The 18,726-nt window shown below is 45.0% G+C and overlaps 1 protein-coding gene across 1 annotated transcript in view; it reads right to left on the minus strand.

Annotated features, from left to right (window-relative positions):
- The window catches only part of LOC121539352 (CDK-activating kinase assembly factor MAT1-like), a 68,354-nt gene that overhangs the window by 19,416 nt on the left and 30,212 nt on the right, over positions 1 to 18,726 (minus strand). Inside the window, exon 5 of the mRNA XM_041847770.1 lies at positions 3,692 to 3,813. Coding sequence (XP_041703704.1) covers positions 3,692 to 3,813 — 122 coding nt within the window. The remainder of the gene's footprint in view (positions 1 to 3,691; positions 3,814 to 18,726) is intronic.

An 18,726-nucleotide genomic window follows, 5' to 3' on the forward strand; every position in this document is an offset into this window, starting at 1 on the left:
AAACAGTGCTGCTACATCAGTAACACTCATCAACCCAGATACCTGTTCTGCAACCAGGGGAGCTGCATGTGCTGACCCATTTCTCACAGTGTCTTTGGTTGTTGATATGTTGTTGGTCTCGGTCGGTCATTGTCTGTGACTGATAATAGTTCATCAAGTTGATCACGCAGGTGAAGTAGGCAGGACAAGCCCTTGTCCTCCAGCTTCAGTCTCTCCTCACCCTTGATGTAGTCAAAAAGTTCTGGTTCGTTGGACTCAGATGCCTCTGGAATGTCTCTTTCGTTCACGTTGTCTAGTGCCACTGCTAGTGTGTGCAGCTGGCTTCCATTCATTGATGATAACTGTTTCTGAAGATCCAAAATAATCTTGCAACGCGTCGCCATTGTTACTGGATGTCTCAATCCGCTCTCTGGTGACTCTGGAAGTGGTCCCTGTAGCCTCAGCTCTCTGAATAACTCTCGCAGCCTTCCCCACAGCTCTGACGTCTGTATCACCCAGTTGTAGGATCAGCAACTCACCAGATGGTGGCGCTATCCCGGACGAGCCCCCAAAATGTTACCGGCCTCAGTCTGTAGCTGAGGTGGCCTGTAATAGTAAAAAGAACTGACAAGTTTACGTCTGCAAAGTTATGGCGCTTTCTTTATTCTGAAGAATGGTGTGCGCGCTTGTCCAGAACTTGCTGTTTCTCCTACTACCACAGTGCAACAGCGCCATCTTTGGCCTGATGGACTACTAATGCTAAAGCATGTAGAATATACAATTTAGATTAATTAAAACAAAATACATAAATTGGTTTAAAAATAAAATTAACAAATAAAAGGAGTGTCTGTTTTTAGTGACCTTGTTTTCAACCCATTACACACACTTACAGAGAAAAAAGGTTCTGACATCAAAGACAACCACACATAAACATGCTCCCTCTTTCCATTTATCAAAGATACACACACTCAAGACCAAAACAAACCTTCTCTAACACACAAATCGACATGACTTCCAAAACTGTAACATGTTCATATACCATCATTCAGGTTCTCTTTTTATCCACAGGCAGCAGATGCACCGATACTAAAATGGTGTCCCTCTGCAGTTTGTGGTTGTTGTGTGGAGTCAAGTGGTGAAAGTTTCAAGATTCAGGTCCCAGTCATGTCACTAGGAGTGAACCAGGGCTGAGGTGAGGTAGCGTACCAGAAGGGGACAGTATTGACCCAGCCACAGCTGTCCTGAACACACCTGGACAGTTCACAGTCAGTACTCAGACTACAGTAAACCACACCTTCAGGGGTCAAGGTGACAGCGGAGGAAAAGGCCTCATCCTCTGGCCTATGAAAATTCACATTCTAATCTGTTATGGTAATGCACAGCAACAGGTATTTTCAGTGCATATTAATGCATGGACATGTGTATGTGCCAATCAGTGAGACAGAGTGAGTGACACTTCCTATTCATAAAATGTCTTCACACTATAGGGAGCCTCCTCCGTTCTGTGGTTTCTCGCGCACACACAAACAGACGCATTCAGACATGCACGTACACATATCAGGGGAAGTGTGTTTCTGAGATTGTATGTGTGGGTGGGGTGGAAGCTGAATGGACACTTCCAAAGGCCCCCAGTGCCTGAACATGCAGCCTTTTCTCTTTCCCCCAGTATTGAAGCAGCTGTCTTTAATAAGAGCTCAGCCCATATTTATTCAGGTACAGCAGAGAGAGGGAAAGACAGCGAGAGAGAGAGAGAGAGAGAGAGAGAGAGAGAGAGGCGTGGCCCTTCTTTTTCCTGGCAGCCGCGCAGCGCTCCTGCGGTTTTTTGGGGGCAAAGGGACAAGGCGAAAGAGACGGAGAGAGAGAGGGAAACAGACACACAGAGAGTGAGTGAAGGGAGAGAGGCCCTAGCATAAAAAGCAAGACTCCGCTCACATCCTGTACAGAGCTGGGCCCCAGAGGCCTCAGGGCCACAGGGGGGGGTGTGTGCGGCTATGCGCTCAACTCTCCCGTCCCTCCAGACTCCCCTGTCCAAGACAAATTACCAGCGGTGCTGCTGTCACCATGGGCCCTGACCAAGACAAACAGCCCTGTTTAAAATAAGACCATAGCCCCCCCGACAGCCCCTCCTTCCTTAACCATAACCCCTTCACACACACATCCCCCAACCATATCCCCTTCATAGGTCAGAAGACTGAGACTCTGGCCCAACCCTGCACTGGAGAACTCCCTTTCAACCTCTCCATAACCTCCCTCTATTCTCCACATGCCGTTCAACTCTCTCCACATCACAGCACTCCTGTTGTGGGCAAAAATGCGGAGTGGGACATGTGAGTGTGTATGACACTGTGCATGTTTTTGGTGTGTGTCTGAGACTGTGTGTGTGTGTGTGTGTGTGTGTGTGTGTGTGTGTGTGTGTGTGTGTGTGCACACGCACCAGCGCATGTGTGCATAAACTCTGAACTTTGCAGTTTTGTGATTCAGCTAACAATGCAGAAGTGTCAGCAGAATTCCAGCTCCTGCTAACAGAGCATACTGCATCATGGGAGTTGTGGTTTATTTGTCAGACTGGGCTACAGTAGTCTGTGTCGCTGCCTGCGCCAGAGGGACTGGTGTTTGTCATTGAGAGGAGCCTAATTTATCTCAGTGGCAGAGCCATTCCCCTCCAGCCCTGGTCCTGCAGGACCCCTGAACTGCTGACACCAGACGCCCCCGTGTCCCCCCTCCTCTTCCCCCTTTCATCCCCCTATCATTGGCCAGCTCCAGCATGCGGCAAAACATTTTGAGATGTGTTTCATCTGCATATTGATCAGCCTAGCCAAAAGAACCAAAACCTCAGCATTGCACTGCATACATAATGTAAAAGAAGTACCAGTTATTCTACTAAACCCTCCTGCAATCCATTAAGAAGGAAGGCTTCACTTCAATTAGGTGGTTCAGGAGTTCATTAGGAAAATCAAAAGGGCATTTTTAATTACATATTAAAAAACAAAACTCAATGGAAACTCTTGCAAAATCATCATCCCTCACAAGGGTTTGAAAATCTTCCTTGCAAATTGCAATATGATCAACTGGAAGCCACAGAAAATCTAATCTCTGCTGAATGACGGTTACTATGATGTGGAAATGACAAAGGCTCATCTCTTTTCACCAATGAGAACGCCCTTATTTGTCTGCTTATGCCCCTCTAAGCCAATTGGAGCTGAGCTCTCCTGGCCGGTGGGAGGGCCTTAGTGCCAGCCTGTCCCCTTGCCGACAGACGGCTGGGCGCTGTCTGATGGATGGGCTGTGTTGTGAGGAGTGGGCCGACGGCGTCGAGGAGTGATTGGCCCAGGGGGCCCGGCTTTGTGGAAGGCACTTCCTGTGCGTGCTGAAGGACGATGAGGTCCAGGAGAGGCAGAGGGAAGGCTGGTACAGGGGAACGCTGGCTGTTCCCCCCCTTAAACACCCCCCTCCTCTCACAGCTAATCAAGGGGAACTCCAGAGAAAAGACCCAGACTTCCAGGTGAGCCTATACCCTCTGTTCCCCTCTCATACCCCCTCTACCCCCTGTATTCCCCTCCTGTCCCCAAAAAGTCTACTGTGCCACCCAGACTGTCTGTACAATTATGTATATTTGATGGTGTACACTACTGTGCTGTGCCTATGGACGTATCATATCACTGGGCATCTCTAGATCCTTCTGTACCCTTTAGGTGTGTAAGTGTGTTCTTACCCAAGTCGTCCCAGCTGCTCCAGCTCAGGCACGGTGGGTCCGTAGGTGTGGATAATGATGGGCTGGTAGCGGTACAGAACCTCCTCTATACGGGCCACCGGCTGCAACGACACAGTCTGACTCTGCAGCACAGGAGAGGAGACACATTACAGTCAAAAAATGTTTGGGGTGTGAACATCACCAATAATCACCAAGACATTTAGCAGTTTAAAACATGTAGAGCAAATATGCTGCTCGATTCCTGTAGAAACAACCTGTGGTCATTGATAGAGTATGTCAATTGAGTTTTGTTTGACAACTGCATGTCTCAGTTCCATTGAGAGCTGTTGATTTTGGAAGACACATATTCAGGCCAGTAATTCAGAGGTAAGCAGGAATGCTATATCAAACCGTATTAACCAAGTCCAATCCTGCCCCCAAAGTGGACATCTTATGCAGACAGCTAGAGCTAAGCTACGAACAAAGCTATTCTTCTGAATACTGTAAGTAGCCTACCCTTAGTAATAGCCTCTGGTGGGGATTAGGATGGGGACAGGGCCGGTTTACCGACCGGGCACGCACGGCACGTGCCCTGGGGGCCCCCCCACCCCCCACATAAAAAAATATATATACACTGCTCAAAAAAATAAAGGGAACACTTAAACAACACAATGTAACTCCAAATCAATCACACTTCTGTGAAATCAAACTGTCCACTTAGGAAGCAACACTGATTGACAATACATTTCACATGCTGTTGTGCAAATGGAATAGACAACAGGTGGAAATTATAGGCAATTAGCAAGACACCCCCAATAAAGAAGTGGTTCTGCAGGTGGTGACCACAGACCACTTCTCAGTTCCTATGCTTCCTGGCTGATGTTTTGGTCACTTTTGAATGCTGGCGGTGCTTTCACTCTAGTGGTAGCATGAGACGGAGTCTACAAACCACACAAGTGGCTCAGGTAGTGCAGCTCATCCAGGATGGCACATCAATGCGAGCTGTGGCAAGAAGGTTTGCTGTGTCTGTCAGCGTAGTGTCCAGAGCATGGAGGCGCTACCAGGAGACAGGCCAGTACATCAGGAGATGTGGAGGAGGCCGTAGGAGGGCAACAACCCAGCAGCAGGGACCGCTACCTCCGCCTTTGTGCAAGGAGGAGCAGGAGGAGCACTGCCAGAGCCCTGCAAAATGACCTCCAGCAGGCCACAAATGTGCATGTGTCTGCTCAAACGGTCAGAAACAGACTCCATGAGGGTGGTATGAGGGCCCGACGTCCACAGGTGGGGGTTGTGCTTACAGCCCAACACCGTGCAGGACGTTTGGCATTTGCCAGAGAACACCAAGATTGGCAAATTCGCCACTGGCGCCCTGTGCTCTTCACAGATGAAAGCAGGTTCACACTGAGCACATGTGACAGATGTGACAGAGTCTGGAGACGCCGTGGAGAACGTTCTGCTGCCTGCAACATCCTCCAGCATGACCGGTTTGGCGGTGGGTCAGTCATGGTGTGGGGTGGCATTTCTTTGGGGGGCCGCACAGCCCTCCATGTGCTCGCCGGAGGTAGCCTGACTGCCATTAGGTACCGAGATGAGATCCTCAGACCATATGCTGGTGCGGTTGGCCCTGGGTTCCTCCTAATGCAAGACAATGCTAGACCTCATGTGGCTGGAGTGTGTCAGCAGTTCCTGCAAGAGGAAGGCATTGATGCTATGGACTGGCCCGCCCGTTCCCCAGACCTGAATCCAATTGAGCACATCATGTCTCGCTCCATCCATCAACGCACGTTGCACCACAGACTGCCCAGGAGTTGGCGGATGCTTTAGTCCAGGTCTGGGAGGAGATCCCTCAGGAGACCATCCGCCACCTCATCAGGAGCATGCCCAGGCGTTGTAGGGAGGTCATACAGGCACGTGGAGGCCACACACACACTACTGAGCCTCATTTTGACTTGTTTTAAGGACATTACATCAAAGTTGGATCAGCCTGTAGTGTGGTTTTCCACTTTAATTTTGAGGGTGACTCCAAATCCAGACCTCCATGGGTTGATAAATTTGATTTCCATTGATAATTTTTGTGTGATTTTGTTGTCAGCACATTCAACTATGTAAAGAAAAAAGTATTTAATAAGATTATTTCATTCATTCAGATCTAGGATGTGTTGTTTAAGTGTTCCCTTTATTTTTTTGAGCAGTGTATATACAGTGAAGGAAAAAAAGTATTTGATCCCCTGCTGATTTTGTAAGTTTGCCCACTGACAAAGACATGATCAGTCTATCATTTTAATGGTAGGTTTATTTGAACAGTTGGAGACAGAATAACAACAAAAAAATCCAGAAAAACGCATGTCAAAAATATTATAAATTGATTTGCATTTTAATGAGGGAAATAAGTATTTGACCCCTCTGCAAAACATGACTTAGTACTTGGTGGCAAAACCCTTGTTGGCAATCACAGAGGTCAGACGTTTCTTGTAGTTGGCCACCAGGATTGCATACATCTCAGGAGGGATTTTGTTCCACTCCTCTTTGCAGATCTTCTCCAAGTCATTCATCCAAGGTTTCGAGGCTGACGTTTGGCAACTCGAACCTTCAGCTCCCTCCACAGATTTTCTATGGGATTAAGGTCTGGAGACTGGCTAGGCCACTCCAGGACCTTAATGTGCTTCTTCTTGAGCCACTCCTTTGTTGCCTTGGCCGTGTGTTTTGGGTCATTGTCATGCTGGAATACCCATCCACGACCCATTATCAATGCCCTGGCTGAGGGAAGGAGGTTCTCACCCAAGATTTGACGGTACATGGCCCCATCCATCGTCCCTTTGATGCGGTGAAGTTGTCCTGTCCCCTTAGCAGAAAAACACCCCCAAAGCATACTGTTTCCACCTCCATGTTTGACGGTGGGGATGGTGCTCTTGGTGTCATAGGCAGCATTCCTCCTCCAAACACGGCGAGTTGAGTTGATGCCAAAGAGCTCAATTTTGGTCTCATCTGACCACAACACTTTCACCCAGTTCTCCCCTGAATCATTCAGATGTTTATTGGCAAACTTCAGACGGCCCTGTATATGTGCTTTCTTGAGCAGGGGGACCTTGCGGGCGCTGCAGGATTTCAGTCCTTCACGGCGTAGTGTGTTACCAATTGTTTTTTTGGTGACTATGGTCCCAGCTGCCTTGAGATCATTGACAAGATCCTCCCGTGTAGTTCTGGGCTGATTCCGTTCTCATGATCATTGCAACTCCACGAGGTGAGATCTTGCATGGAGCCCCAGGCCGAGGGAGATTGACAGTACTTTTGTGTTTCTTCCATTTGTGAATAATCGCACCAACTGTTTTCACCTTCTCACCAAGCTGCTTGGCGATGGTCTTGTAGCCCATTCCAGCCTTGTGTAGGTCTACAATCTTGGACCTGGCATCCTTGGAGAGCTCTTTGGTCTTGGCCATGGTGGAGAGTTTGGAATCTGATTGATTGATTGCTTCTGTGGACAGGTGTCTTTTATACAGGTAACAAGCTGAGATTAGGAGCACTCCCTTTAAGAGTGTGCTCCTAATCTCAGCTCGTTACCTGTATAAAAGACACCTGGGAGCCAGAAATCTTTCTGATTGAGAGGGGGTCAAATACTTATTTTCCTCATGAAAATGCAAATCAATTTATAACATTTTTGACATGCGTTTTTCTGGATTTTTTTGTTGTTATTCTGTCTCTCACTGTTCAAATAAACCTACCATTAAAATTATAGACTGATCATTTCTTTGTCAGTGGGCAAACGTACAAAATCAGCAGGGGATCAAATACTTTTTTCCCTCACTGTATATACAGTTGAAGTCTGAAGTTTACATACACTTAGGTTGGAGTCATTAAAACTCGTTTTTCAACCACTCCACAAATGTCTTGTTATCAAACTATAGTTTTGGCAAGTCGGTTAGGACATCTACTTTGTGCATGACACAAGTAATATTTCCAACAATTGTTTACAGACAGATTATTTCACTTATAATGCACTGTATCCCAATTCCAGTGGGTCAGAAGTTTACATACACTAAATTGACTGTGCCTTTAAACAGCTTGGAAAATTCCAGAAAATGATGTCATGACTTTAGAAGCTTCTGATAGGCTAATTGACATAATTTGAGTCAATTGGAGGTGTACCTGTGGATGTATTTCGAGGCCTACCTTCAAACTCAGTGCCTCTTTGCTTGACATCATGGGGAAATCAGCCAAGACCTCAGAAAAATAATTGTAGACCTCCACAAGTCTGGTTCATCTTTGGGAGCAATTTCCAAACGCCTGAAGGTACCACGTTCATCTGTACAAACAATAGTATGCAAGTATAAACACTATGGGACCACGCAGCCATCATACCGCTCAGGAAGGAGACGCGTTCTGTCTCCTAGAGATGAATGTACTTTGGTGTGAAAAGTGCAAATCAATCCCAGAACAACAGGAGCTTCTGAAGATGCTGTAGGAAACAGGTACAAAATTATCTATATTCACAGTAAAACGAGTCCTATATCGACATAACCTGAAAGGCCGCTCAGCAAGGAAGAAGCCACTGCTCCAAAACCGCCATAAAAAGCCAGACTACGGTTTGCAACTGCACATGGGCACAAAGATCGTACTTTTTGGAGAAATGTCCTCTGGTCTGATGAAACAAAAATAGAACCGTTTGGCCATAATGACCATCGTTATGTTTGGAGGAAAAAGGGGGGACTTGAAAGCTGAAGAACACCATTCCAACCGTGAAGCACGGGGGTGGCAGCATTATGCTGTGGGGGTGCTTTGCTGCAGGAGGGCTGGTGCACTTCACAAAATAGATGGCATCATGAGGAAGGAAAATGTTGTGGATATATTGAAGCAACATCTCAAGACATCAGTCAAGAAGTTAAAGCTTGGTCGCAAATGGGTCTTCCAAATGGACAATGACCCCAAGCATACTTCCAAAGTTGTGGCAAAATGGCTTAAGGACAACAAAGTCAAGGTATTGGAGTGGCCAATACAAAGCCCTGACCTCAATCCTATAGAAAATGTGTGGGCAGAACTGAAAAGGCGTGTGTGAGCAAGGAGGCCTACAAACCTGACTCAGTTACACCAGCTCTGTCAGGAGGAATGGGCCAAAATTCACCCAACTTATTGTGGGAAGCTTGTGGAAGGCTACCCGGAACATTTGACCCAAGTTAAACAATTTAAAAGGCAATGCTACCAAATACTAATTGAGTGTATGTAAACTTCTGACCCACTGGGAATGTGATGAAATAAATTAAAACTTAAATAAATGATTCTCTCTACTATTATTCTGACATTTCACATTCTTAAAATAAAGTGGTGATCCTAACTGACATAAGACAGGGAATTTTTACTAGGATTAAATGTCAGGAATTGTGAAAAACTGAGTTTAAATGTATTTGGCTAAGGTGTATGTAAACTTCTGACTTCAACTGTATATATATATATATAGTACCAGTCAACATTTTGGACACACCTACTCATTCAAGGGTTTTTCTTTATTTTTACTATTTTCTACATTGTAGAATAATAGTGAAGACATCAAAACTGTGAAATAACACATATGGAATCATGTAGTAACCAAAAAAGTGTTAAACAAATCGAAATATATTTTATATTTATATATTTTAAGTAGCCACCCTTTGCCTTGATGACAGTTATGCACACTCTTGGCATTCTCTCAACCAGCTTCATGAGGTAGTCACTTGGAATGCATTTCAATTAACAGGTGTGCCTTGTTAAAAGTTAATTTGCGGAATTTCTTACCTTCTTAAGGCGTTTGAGCCAATCAGTTGTGTTGTGACAAGGTAGGGGTGGTATACAATAGCCCTATTTGGTAAAAGACCAAGACCATATTATGGCAAGAACAGCTCAAATAAGCAAAGAGAAACGACAGTCCATCATTACTTTAAGACATGAAGGTCAGTCAATATGGAACATTTCAAGAACTTTGAAAGTTTCTTCAAGTGCAGTCGCAAAAACAATGAAACGCTATGATGAAACTGGCTCTCATGAGGACCGCCATTGGAAAGGAAGAACCAGAGTTACCTCTGCTTCAGAGGATAAGTTCATTAGAGTTACAGCCCAAATAAATGCTTCACAGAGTTCAAGTAACAGACACATCTCAACATCAACTGTTCAGAGGAGACTGCGTGAAATCAGGCCTTCATGGTCGAATTGCTGCAAAGAAACCACTACTAAAGGACACCAATAAGAAGAAGAGACTTGCTTGGGCCAAGAAACACGAGCAATGGACATTAGACTGGTGGAAATCTGAGCTTTTTGGTTCCAACCGCTGTGTTTTTGTGAGACCCAGAGTAGGTGAACGGATGATCTCCACATGTGTGGTTCCTACCGTGAAGCATGGAGGTGGTGGTGTGATGGTGCTTTGCTGGTGACACTGATTTATTTAGAATTCAAGGCACACCAGCAATTCAACCAGCATGGCTACCACAGCATTCTGCAGTGATACGCCATCCCATCTGGTTAGCACTTAGTGGGACTATCATTTGTTTTTCAACAGGACAATAACCCAACACACCTCCAGGCTGTGTAAGGGCTATTTGACCAAGAAGGAGAGTGATGGAGTGCTGCATCAGATGACCTGGCCTCCACAATCACCCGACCTCAACCCAATTGAGATGTTTGGGATGAGTTGGACCGCAGAGTGAAGGAAAAGCAGCCAATAAGTGCTCAGCATGTGGGAACTCCTTCAAGACTGTTGGAAAATCATTCCTCATGAAGCTGGTTGAGAGAATGCCAAGAGTGTGCAAAGCTGTCATCAAGGCAAAGGGTGGCTACTTTGAAGAATCTCAGATATAAAATATATTTTGATTTGTTTAACACTTTTTTGGCTACTACATGATTCCATATGTGTTATTTCATAGTTTTGATGTCTTCACTATTATTCTACAATGTAGAAAATAGTACAAATAAAGAAAAACCCTTGAATGAACTTGTACTGTATATTTACTATTTTTAGGGGGGTGGTGGGCCCCTTGGAGGTCAGGTCCCCCCCAGATAGCATATGTCATTGAACATATCAGTGGAGGGCCTGCTGGAGGTCAGGGACCCCCAGATAGCATATGAACACATCATAAAACATGGAAAGATGTGTAGAATTGTAGGAAATTAGCTTTAAAACTGCAACATTTTCTCAGCCTGATGGCAAAATGTGTAGAATAGCTTGAGATTAGCAATAAAACTGCATGGCCTGGAGGTAGGTGGCCCGGGGCCCCAGATGTGGTAATCCGACCCTGGATGGGAAAACCCTGAACCAAAATTACTAATATAAATACCCAGAATCCATCCTGTGGAGGACAAGGTAAGTAATGATGCATAATACATAACAAAAACCACCAATAAGGACCCAGTGATTCATGACAATAGATTAACTTTACAAGAGGGAGGCAAAGCTATAAATTATAAAAAGATGTTCTGCGTATTTGGCACGAAGATCAACTGTACTATTTGTTCAGGCTCTGATCTTGTCCCATCTTGATTACGGTCCCGTAATATGGTCAGGTGCAGCAAAGAAAGACCTAACAAAGTTGCAGCTGGCTCAAAACAAAGCAGCACGCTTTGCTCTTAACTGCACACATGGAACAAACAACAACATGCATGATAGTCTTTCTTGGTTGAGGAGAAATTGACTACTTCTCTTCTTTTTAAGAAACATTTGTGTTGAAAATGGCTAACCACTTGTATAATCTATTTGCATACACTTCAGACAGGCATACATATATACATACCCCACCACATATGCCACTATGGGTTTCTTCACTTTACCCAAACCAAAAACAGATTTAATGTGTTGCTCAGTTATGTAAAGACCCATGTCATCGTGGAATGATCTGCCACCAAAGTTAAGCTTTCTAAATATCCAATTTAACTGTATATAAGAATATATACAGTGCCTTCGGAAAGTATTCAGATGCCTTGGCTTTATCCACTTTGTTACATTACGGCTTATTCTAAAATGGTTTACAGAAAAAAAATCCTTAGCAATCTACACACAATACCCCATAATGACAAAGCGAAAACAGGTTTTTATCAATTTTAGCAAATGTATTAAACTAAAAAACAGAAATACCTTCTTTACATAAGTATTCAGACCCTTTGCTATGAGACTCGAAATTGAGCTCAGTGGCATTCTGTTTCCATTGATCATCCTTGAGATGTTTCTACAACTTGATTGGAGTCCACCTGTGGTAAATTCAATTGATTGGACATGATTTGGAAAGGCGCACAAACTGTCTATGAAAAGGTCCCACAGTTGACAATGAATGTAACCACAAAAACCAAGCCATGAGGTCAAAGGAATTGTCCGTAGAGCTCCGACACACGATTGTGTCGAGGCACAGATCTGGGGAAGGGTACCAAAATATTTCTGCAGCATTGAAGGTTCCCAAGAACACAGTGCCCTCCATCATTCTTAAAATGGAAGAAGTTTGGAACCACCAAGACTCTTCCTAGAGCTGGCCACCCGGCCAAACTGAGCAATCAGGGGAGAAGGGCCTTAGTCAGGGAGGTGACCAAGAACCCAATGGTCACTCTGACAGAGCTCTAGAGTTCCTCTGTGGAGATGGGAGAACCTTCCAGAAGGACAACCATTTCTGCAGCACTCCACCAATCAGGCCTTTATGGTAGAGTGGCCAGACAGAAGCCACTCCTCAGCAAAAGGCACGACAGCCCACTTGGAGTTTGCCAAAAGGCACCTAAAGACTCTCAGACCATGAGAAACAAGATTCTCTGGTCTGATGAAACCAAGATTGAACTCATTGGTCTGAATGCCAAGCGTCACGTCTGGAGGAAACCTGGCACCATCCCTATGGTGAAGCATGGTGGCAGCATCATTCTGTTGGGATGTTTTTCAGCGGCAGGGACTGGGAGACTAGTTAGGATCGAGGGAAAGATGAACAGAGCAAAGTACAGAGAGATCCTTGATGAAAACCTGCTCCAGAGCGCACAGGACCTCAGACTGGGGCAAAGGTTCACCTTTCAACAGGACAACGACCCTAAGCACACAGCCAAGACAACACAGGAGTGGCTTCGGGACAAGTCTCTGAATGTCCTTGAGTGGCCCAGCCAGAGCCCGGACTTGAACCCGATCTAACATCTCTGGAGAGACCTGAAAATAGCTGTGCAGCAATGCTCCCCATCCAACCTGACAGACCTTGAGAGGATCTGCAAAGAAGAATGGGAGAAACACCCCAAATAAGACGAGGCTGTAGTCGCTGCCAAAGGTGCTTCAACAAAGTACTGAGTAAAGGGTCTGAATACTTTTTTATTATAAATTTGCAAAAATGTATAAAACCGTTTTTTTGCTTTGTCATTATGGGGGTATTGTGTATAGATTGATTAGGGGGGGAAAAACAATTTAATCAATTTTAGAATAAGGCTGTAACGTAACAAAATGTGGAAAAAGTCAAGGGGTCCGAATACTTTCCGAAGGCACTGTATATATGAATAGTGTGTAAATAGTATTTTTGATGTCTCTTGGTGTCTTTCCAATATACCATTTTCTTATGGATAAAAAAAAAAAAAGAACATTCTTTTTATTTAACGTCCTCTTCTATAACTGTTCTGTACTTTGTAATGTATTTGTACGTTTTATGTGGACCCCAGGAAGAGTAGCTGCTGCATGTGCAGTAGCTAATGGGGATCCTAATAAACTAAACCAGTGTGTGTGTGTGTGTGTGTGTGTGTGTGTGTGTGTGTGTGTGTGTGTGTGTGTGTGTGTGTGTGTGTGTGTGTGTGTGTGTGTGTGTGTGTGTGTGTGTGTGTCTCTCCAATCATTTACCAATCAATGGGAGCTTTAAGTGGATTCATCCAGAAACACCAGCGTGGCACAGTGGGTGGCCAACCAAATTACTGCCGTTTGGTAAACTCGCAGGCCAGCCAAACGACCCACATTAATCTATAGACTCTCCTCTAATCAGAAAATATGCTGTGCCAGCCACTTAGCATCACCTGCAATTTCTCTTCCAATCAAGTGGAAAGCTTCAACCTGAGCAAACAGATCTGATATCTACATATTATCTTCCAATCCATAAAGGTTGAAAGGGGTTTCAAATGTCTGTCTTGCCTCGCAGTCGAAAGACCGACTTCAGTTTCTCACGCCCTTGACCATGGCCATTGAGCGAGAAACGTGATCCTTCTTCAGGACGTTTGCAGCATTGTTCGATCTGGGCCGGTGCCATTAGCCGCCATAAAGGGACTTTCCACACAGCCGGGTGGCCATGTTCTCTACTGAGTTGCAGTCTGGCTTTAAAGCATTTAGACTGGAAGGAAAGTAATGACAGTCTGGATGACAATGAAACAAACAGAGAATTATAGGAACAGAGATCATGTCTAAACAAAAACAGACTGGAGAGGAGACAGACGAGAAAGAGAGCGAGAGACAGAGAGAGCGAGACACAGAGAGAAAGAGAACATTACTGTGAGAGTGGAGCTGATGAAAACCAACTAAACTAGTAACATGTGCCCCCTGGCATCAGACTGCTGCTCTAACACATGCTGCTGGCCAGGCAAGCATACACAATGAAATAGAATGACCAAAGTTGGGTCTGAAACAACCAACACACAGCCCTGTGTGAAACACAGCTCAAAACAATGAATCAGTGGTATGGGGTTCCCTAACATACCACTATATTATGTGATAATAAAATCAAGACATTTCCACTTTCAGTGAAAATCCAAACAAACAAATATTCTCACAAATCGTCAAATATTTCCTACACAAAAACACTCTCCCTCACACACACACACAAGTTTCTCTGCTGCTGCCTTTAACCCTGTAGTGCCAGTGACCCGGGCGGCCTCTCCCCTCCCATTCATCCCAACAACAATGCAGCCCCACCACAAGCTAATCAAACCCAGACCAGCCACTCCCGCCCCACCTCCATCCATCTTCTTTCAGTCTTTATTTCAGCACTATATTACTCACCCAGACAGACTAGAATAGAGGGATGGTTTTGAGAAAGAGAGAGAGAGCGAGAGATACAGATGGTGAAAGGGCAGTAAATCCCATTTTTTACAGACAGACAGACCAGAGCCAACCCTTCAGTCCAGAGAAGTTTGTTGCATTCCTGTCTAAAGGCACCTTGAAAACTGGCAGACAGACATACACACACCCGTATACATACAGTGGGGGAAAAAAGGATTTAGTCAGCCACCAATTGTGCAAGTTCTCCCACTTAGAAAGATGAGAGGCCTGTAATTTTCATCATAGGTACACGTCAACTATGACAGACAAATTGAGAATTTTTTTTCCAGAAAATCACATTGTAGGATTTTTTATGAATTTATTTGCAAATTATGGTGGAAAATAAGTATTTGGTCACCTACAAACAAGCAAGATTTCTGGCTCTCACAGACCTGTAACTTCTTCTTTAAGAGGCTCCTCTGTCCTCCACTCGTTACCTGTATTAATGGCACCTGTTTGAACTTGTTATCAGTATAAAAGACACCTGTCCACAACCTCAAACAGTCACACTCCAAACTCCACTATGGCCAAGACCAAAGAGCTGTCAATGGACACCAGAGACACAATTGTAGACCTGCACCAGGCTGGGAAGACTGAATCTGCAATAGGTAAGCAGCTTGGTTTGAAGAAATCAACTGTGGGAGCAATTATTAGGAAATGGAAGACATACAAGACCACTGATAATCTCTCTCGATCTGGGGCTTCACGCAAGATCTCACCCCGTGGGGTCAAAATGATCACAAGAACGGTGAGCAAAAATCCCAGAACCACACGGGGGGACCTAGTGAATGACCTGCAGAGAGCTGGGACCAAAGTAACAAAGCCTACCATCAGTAACACACTACGCCGCCAGGGACTCAAATCCTGCAGTGCCAGACGTGTCCCCCCTGCTTAAGCCAGTACATGTCCAGGCCCGTCTGAAGTTTGCTAGAGTGCATTTGGATGATCCAGAAGAGGATTGGGAGAATGTAATATGGTCAGATGAAACCAAAATAGAACTTTTTGGTAAAAACTCAACTCGTCGTGTTTGGAGGACAAAGAATGCTGAGTTGCATCCAAAGAACACCATACCTACTGTGAAGCATGGGGGTGGAAACATCATGCTTTGGGGCTGTTTTTTCTGCAAAGGGACCAGGACGACTGATCCGTGTAAAGGAAAGAATGAATGGGGCCATGTATCGTGAGATTTTGAGTGAAAACCTCCTTCCATCAGCAAGGGCATTGAAGATGAAACGTGGCTGGGTCTTTCAGCATGACAATGATCCCAAACACACCGCCCGGGCAACGAAGGAGTGGCTTCGTAAGAAGCATTTCAAGGTCCTGGAGTGGCCTAGCCAGTCTCCAGATCTCAACCCCATAGAAAATCTTTGGAGGGAGTTGAAAGTCCGTGTTGCCCAGCGACAGCCCCAAAACATCACTGCTCTAGAGGAGATCTGCATGGAGGAATGGGCCAAAATACCAGCAACAGTGTGTGAAAACCTTGTGAAGTTTACAGAAAACATTTGACCTGTGTCATTGCCAACAAAGGGTATATAACAAAGTATTGAGAAACTTTTGTTATTGACCAAATACTTATTTTCCACCATAATTTGCAAATAAATCCTACAATGTGATTTTCTGGATATTTTTTTCTCATTTTGTCTGTCATAGTTGACGTGTACCTATGATGAAAATTACAGGCCTCTCATCTTTTTAAGTGGGAGAACTTGCACATTTGGTGGCTGACTAAATACTTTTTTTTCCCCACTGTACTGTACATCTCTGATCTCTACACCACACACACTGAGCTCCCCTGTTAAATGGAGTGTCTGCATCACTGTAGCATACCCAACAATGTGAATCTGATTCTTGGTTGCCAACCGGGCCAAAAGTAACTCTACAGTATGACTAATGAGTCAGATGCAGTCACCTTTGAGACAGGACCAGGAAGTTGAATTATCCCCACATAGAGGAGCCCGGGCAAGACAAGAGTAAGTCCAGCTGAAACTCAACCTACAGAAGCATACCAGCCCCCTATGCTGACACCCAAAGCTCCACCCTAGCTCATCCCACCCAGCCCCAGTCTAGTGTAGTTTAGAGCAGTGGCTCCCAAACTGTGGGGCGCGCCCCCGGGTCGGCAGGGGGTGCGCAGGGGTCCCCCCCTTCCACTCCTCTTTGCAGATCTTCTCCAAGTCATTAAGGTTTGGAGGCTGACGTTTGGCAACTCGAAACTTCAGCTCCCTCCACAGATTTTCTATGGGATTAAGGTCTGGAGACTGGCTAGGCCACTCCAGGACCTTAATGTGCTTCTTCTTGAGCCACTCCTTTGTTGCCTTGGCCGTGTGTTTTGGGTCATTGTCATGCTGGAATACCCATCCACGACCCATTTTCAATGCCCTGGCTGAGGGAAGGAGGTTCTCACCCAAGATTTGATGGTACATGGCCCCGTCCATCGTCCCTTTTATGCGGTGAAGTTGTCCTGTCCCCTTAGACAGAAAAACACCCCAAAGCATAATGTTTCCACCTCCATGTTTGACGGTGGGGATGGTGTTCTTGGGGTCATAGGCAGCATTCCTCCTCCTCCAAACACGGCGAGTTGAGTTGATGCCAAAGAGCTCGATTTTGGTCTCATCTGAAAACAACACTTTCACCCAGTTCTCCTCTGAATCATTCAGATGTTCATTGGCAAACTTCAGACGGCCCCGTTTATGTGCTTTCTTGAGCAGGGGGACCTTGCGGGCGCTGCAGGATTTCAGTCCTTCACGGCGTAATGTGTTACCAATTGTTTTCTTGGTGACTATGGTCCCAGCTGCCTTGAGATCATTGACAAGATCCTCCCATGTAGTTCTGGGCTGATTCCTCACCATTCTCTTGATCATTGCAACTCCACGAGGTGAGATCTTGCATGGAGCCCCAGGCCGAGGGAGATTGACAGTCCTTTTGTGTTTCTTCCATTTGCGAATAATCGCACCAACTGTTGTCACCTTCTCACCAAGCTGCTTGGCGATGGTCTTGTAGCCCATTCCAGCCTTGTGTAGGTCTACAATCTTGTCCCTGACATCCTTGGAGAGATCTTTGGTCTTGGCCATGGTGGAGAGTTTGGAATCTGATTGATTGATTTCTTCTGTGGACAGGTGTCTTTTATACAGGTAACAAGCTGAGATTAGGAGCACTCCCTTTAAGAGTGTGCTCCTAATCTCTGCTCGTTACCTGTATAAAATACACCTGGGAGCCAGAAATCTTTCTGATTGAGAGGGGGTCAAATACTTATTTCCCTCATTAAAATGCTAATCAATTTATAACATTTTTGACATGCGTTTTTCTGGATTTTTGTTGTTGTTATTCTGTCTCTCACTGTTCAAATAAACCTACCATTAAAATGATAGACTGATCATTTCTTTGTCAGTGGGCAAACGTACAAAATCAGCAGGGGATCAAATACTTTTTTCCCCCCTCACTGTATGTGTGTGTGTGTGTCTATACACACACACACACACACACACACACACACACACACACCATACATACATACATACATACATACATACATACACACACACACACACACACTACCATTCCAAAGCTTGGGGTCACTTAGAAATGTCCTTGTTTTCCATGAAAACATACATGAAATGAGTTTGAATAGGAAATATAGCAAAATGAATAGGAAATGTAGTCATTGACATGGTTAGAAATAATGATTATTAATTTAAATTATAATTGTGTCCTTCAAACTTTGCTTTCGTCAAAGAATCCTCCATTTGCAGCAATTACAGCCTTGCAGACCTTTGGCATTCTAGTTGTAAATTTGTTGAGGTAATCTTCACCCCATGCTTCCTGAAGCACCTCCCACAAGTTGGATTGGCTTGATGGGCACTTCTTACGTACCATACGGTCAAGCTGCTCCCACAACAGCTCAATAGGGTTGAGATCCGGTGACTGTGCTGGCCACTCCATTATAGACAGAATACCAGCTGACTGCTTCTTCCCTAAATAGTTATTGCATAGTTTGGAGCTGTGCTTAGGTCATTGTCCTGTTGTAGGAGGAAATTGGCTCCAATCAAGCGTTGTCCACAGGGTATGGCATGGCGTT

Source organism: Coregonus clupeaformis, chromosome 25 (genome assembly GCF_020615455.1).
Source record: "Coregonus clupeaformis isolate EN_2021a chromosome 25, ASM2061545v1, whole genome shotgun sequence".
NCBI lineage: Eukaryota > Metazoa > Chordata > Actinopteri > Salmoniformes > Salmonidae > Coregonus > Coregonus clupeaformis.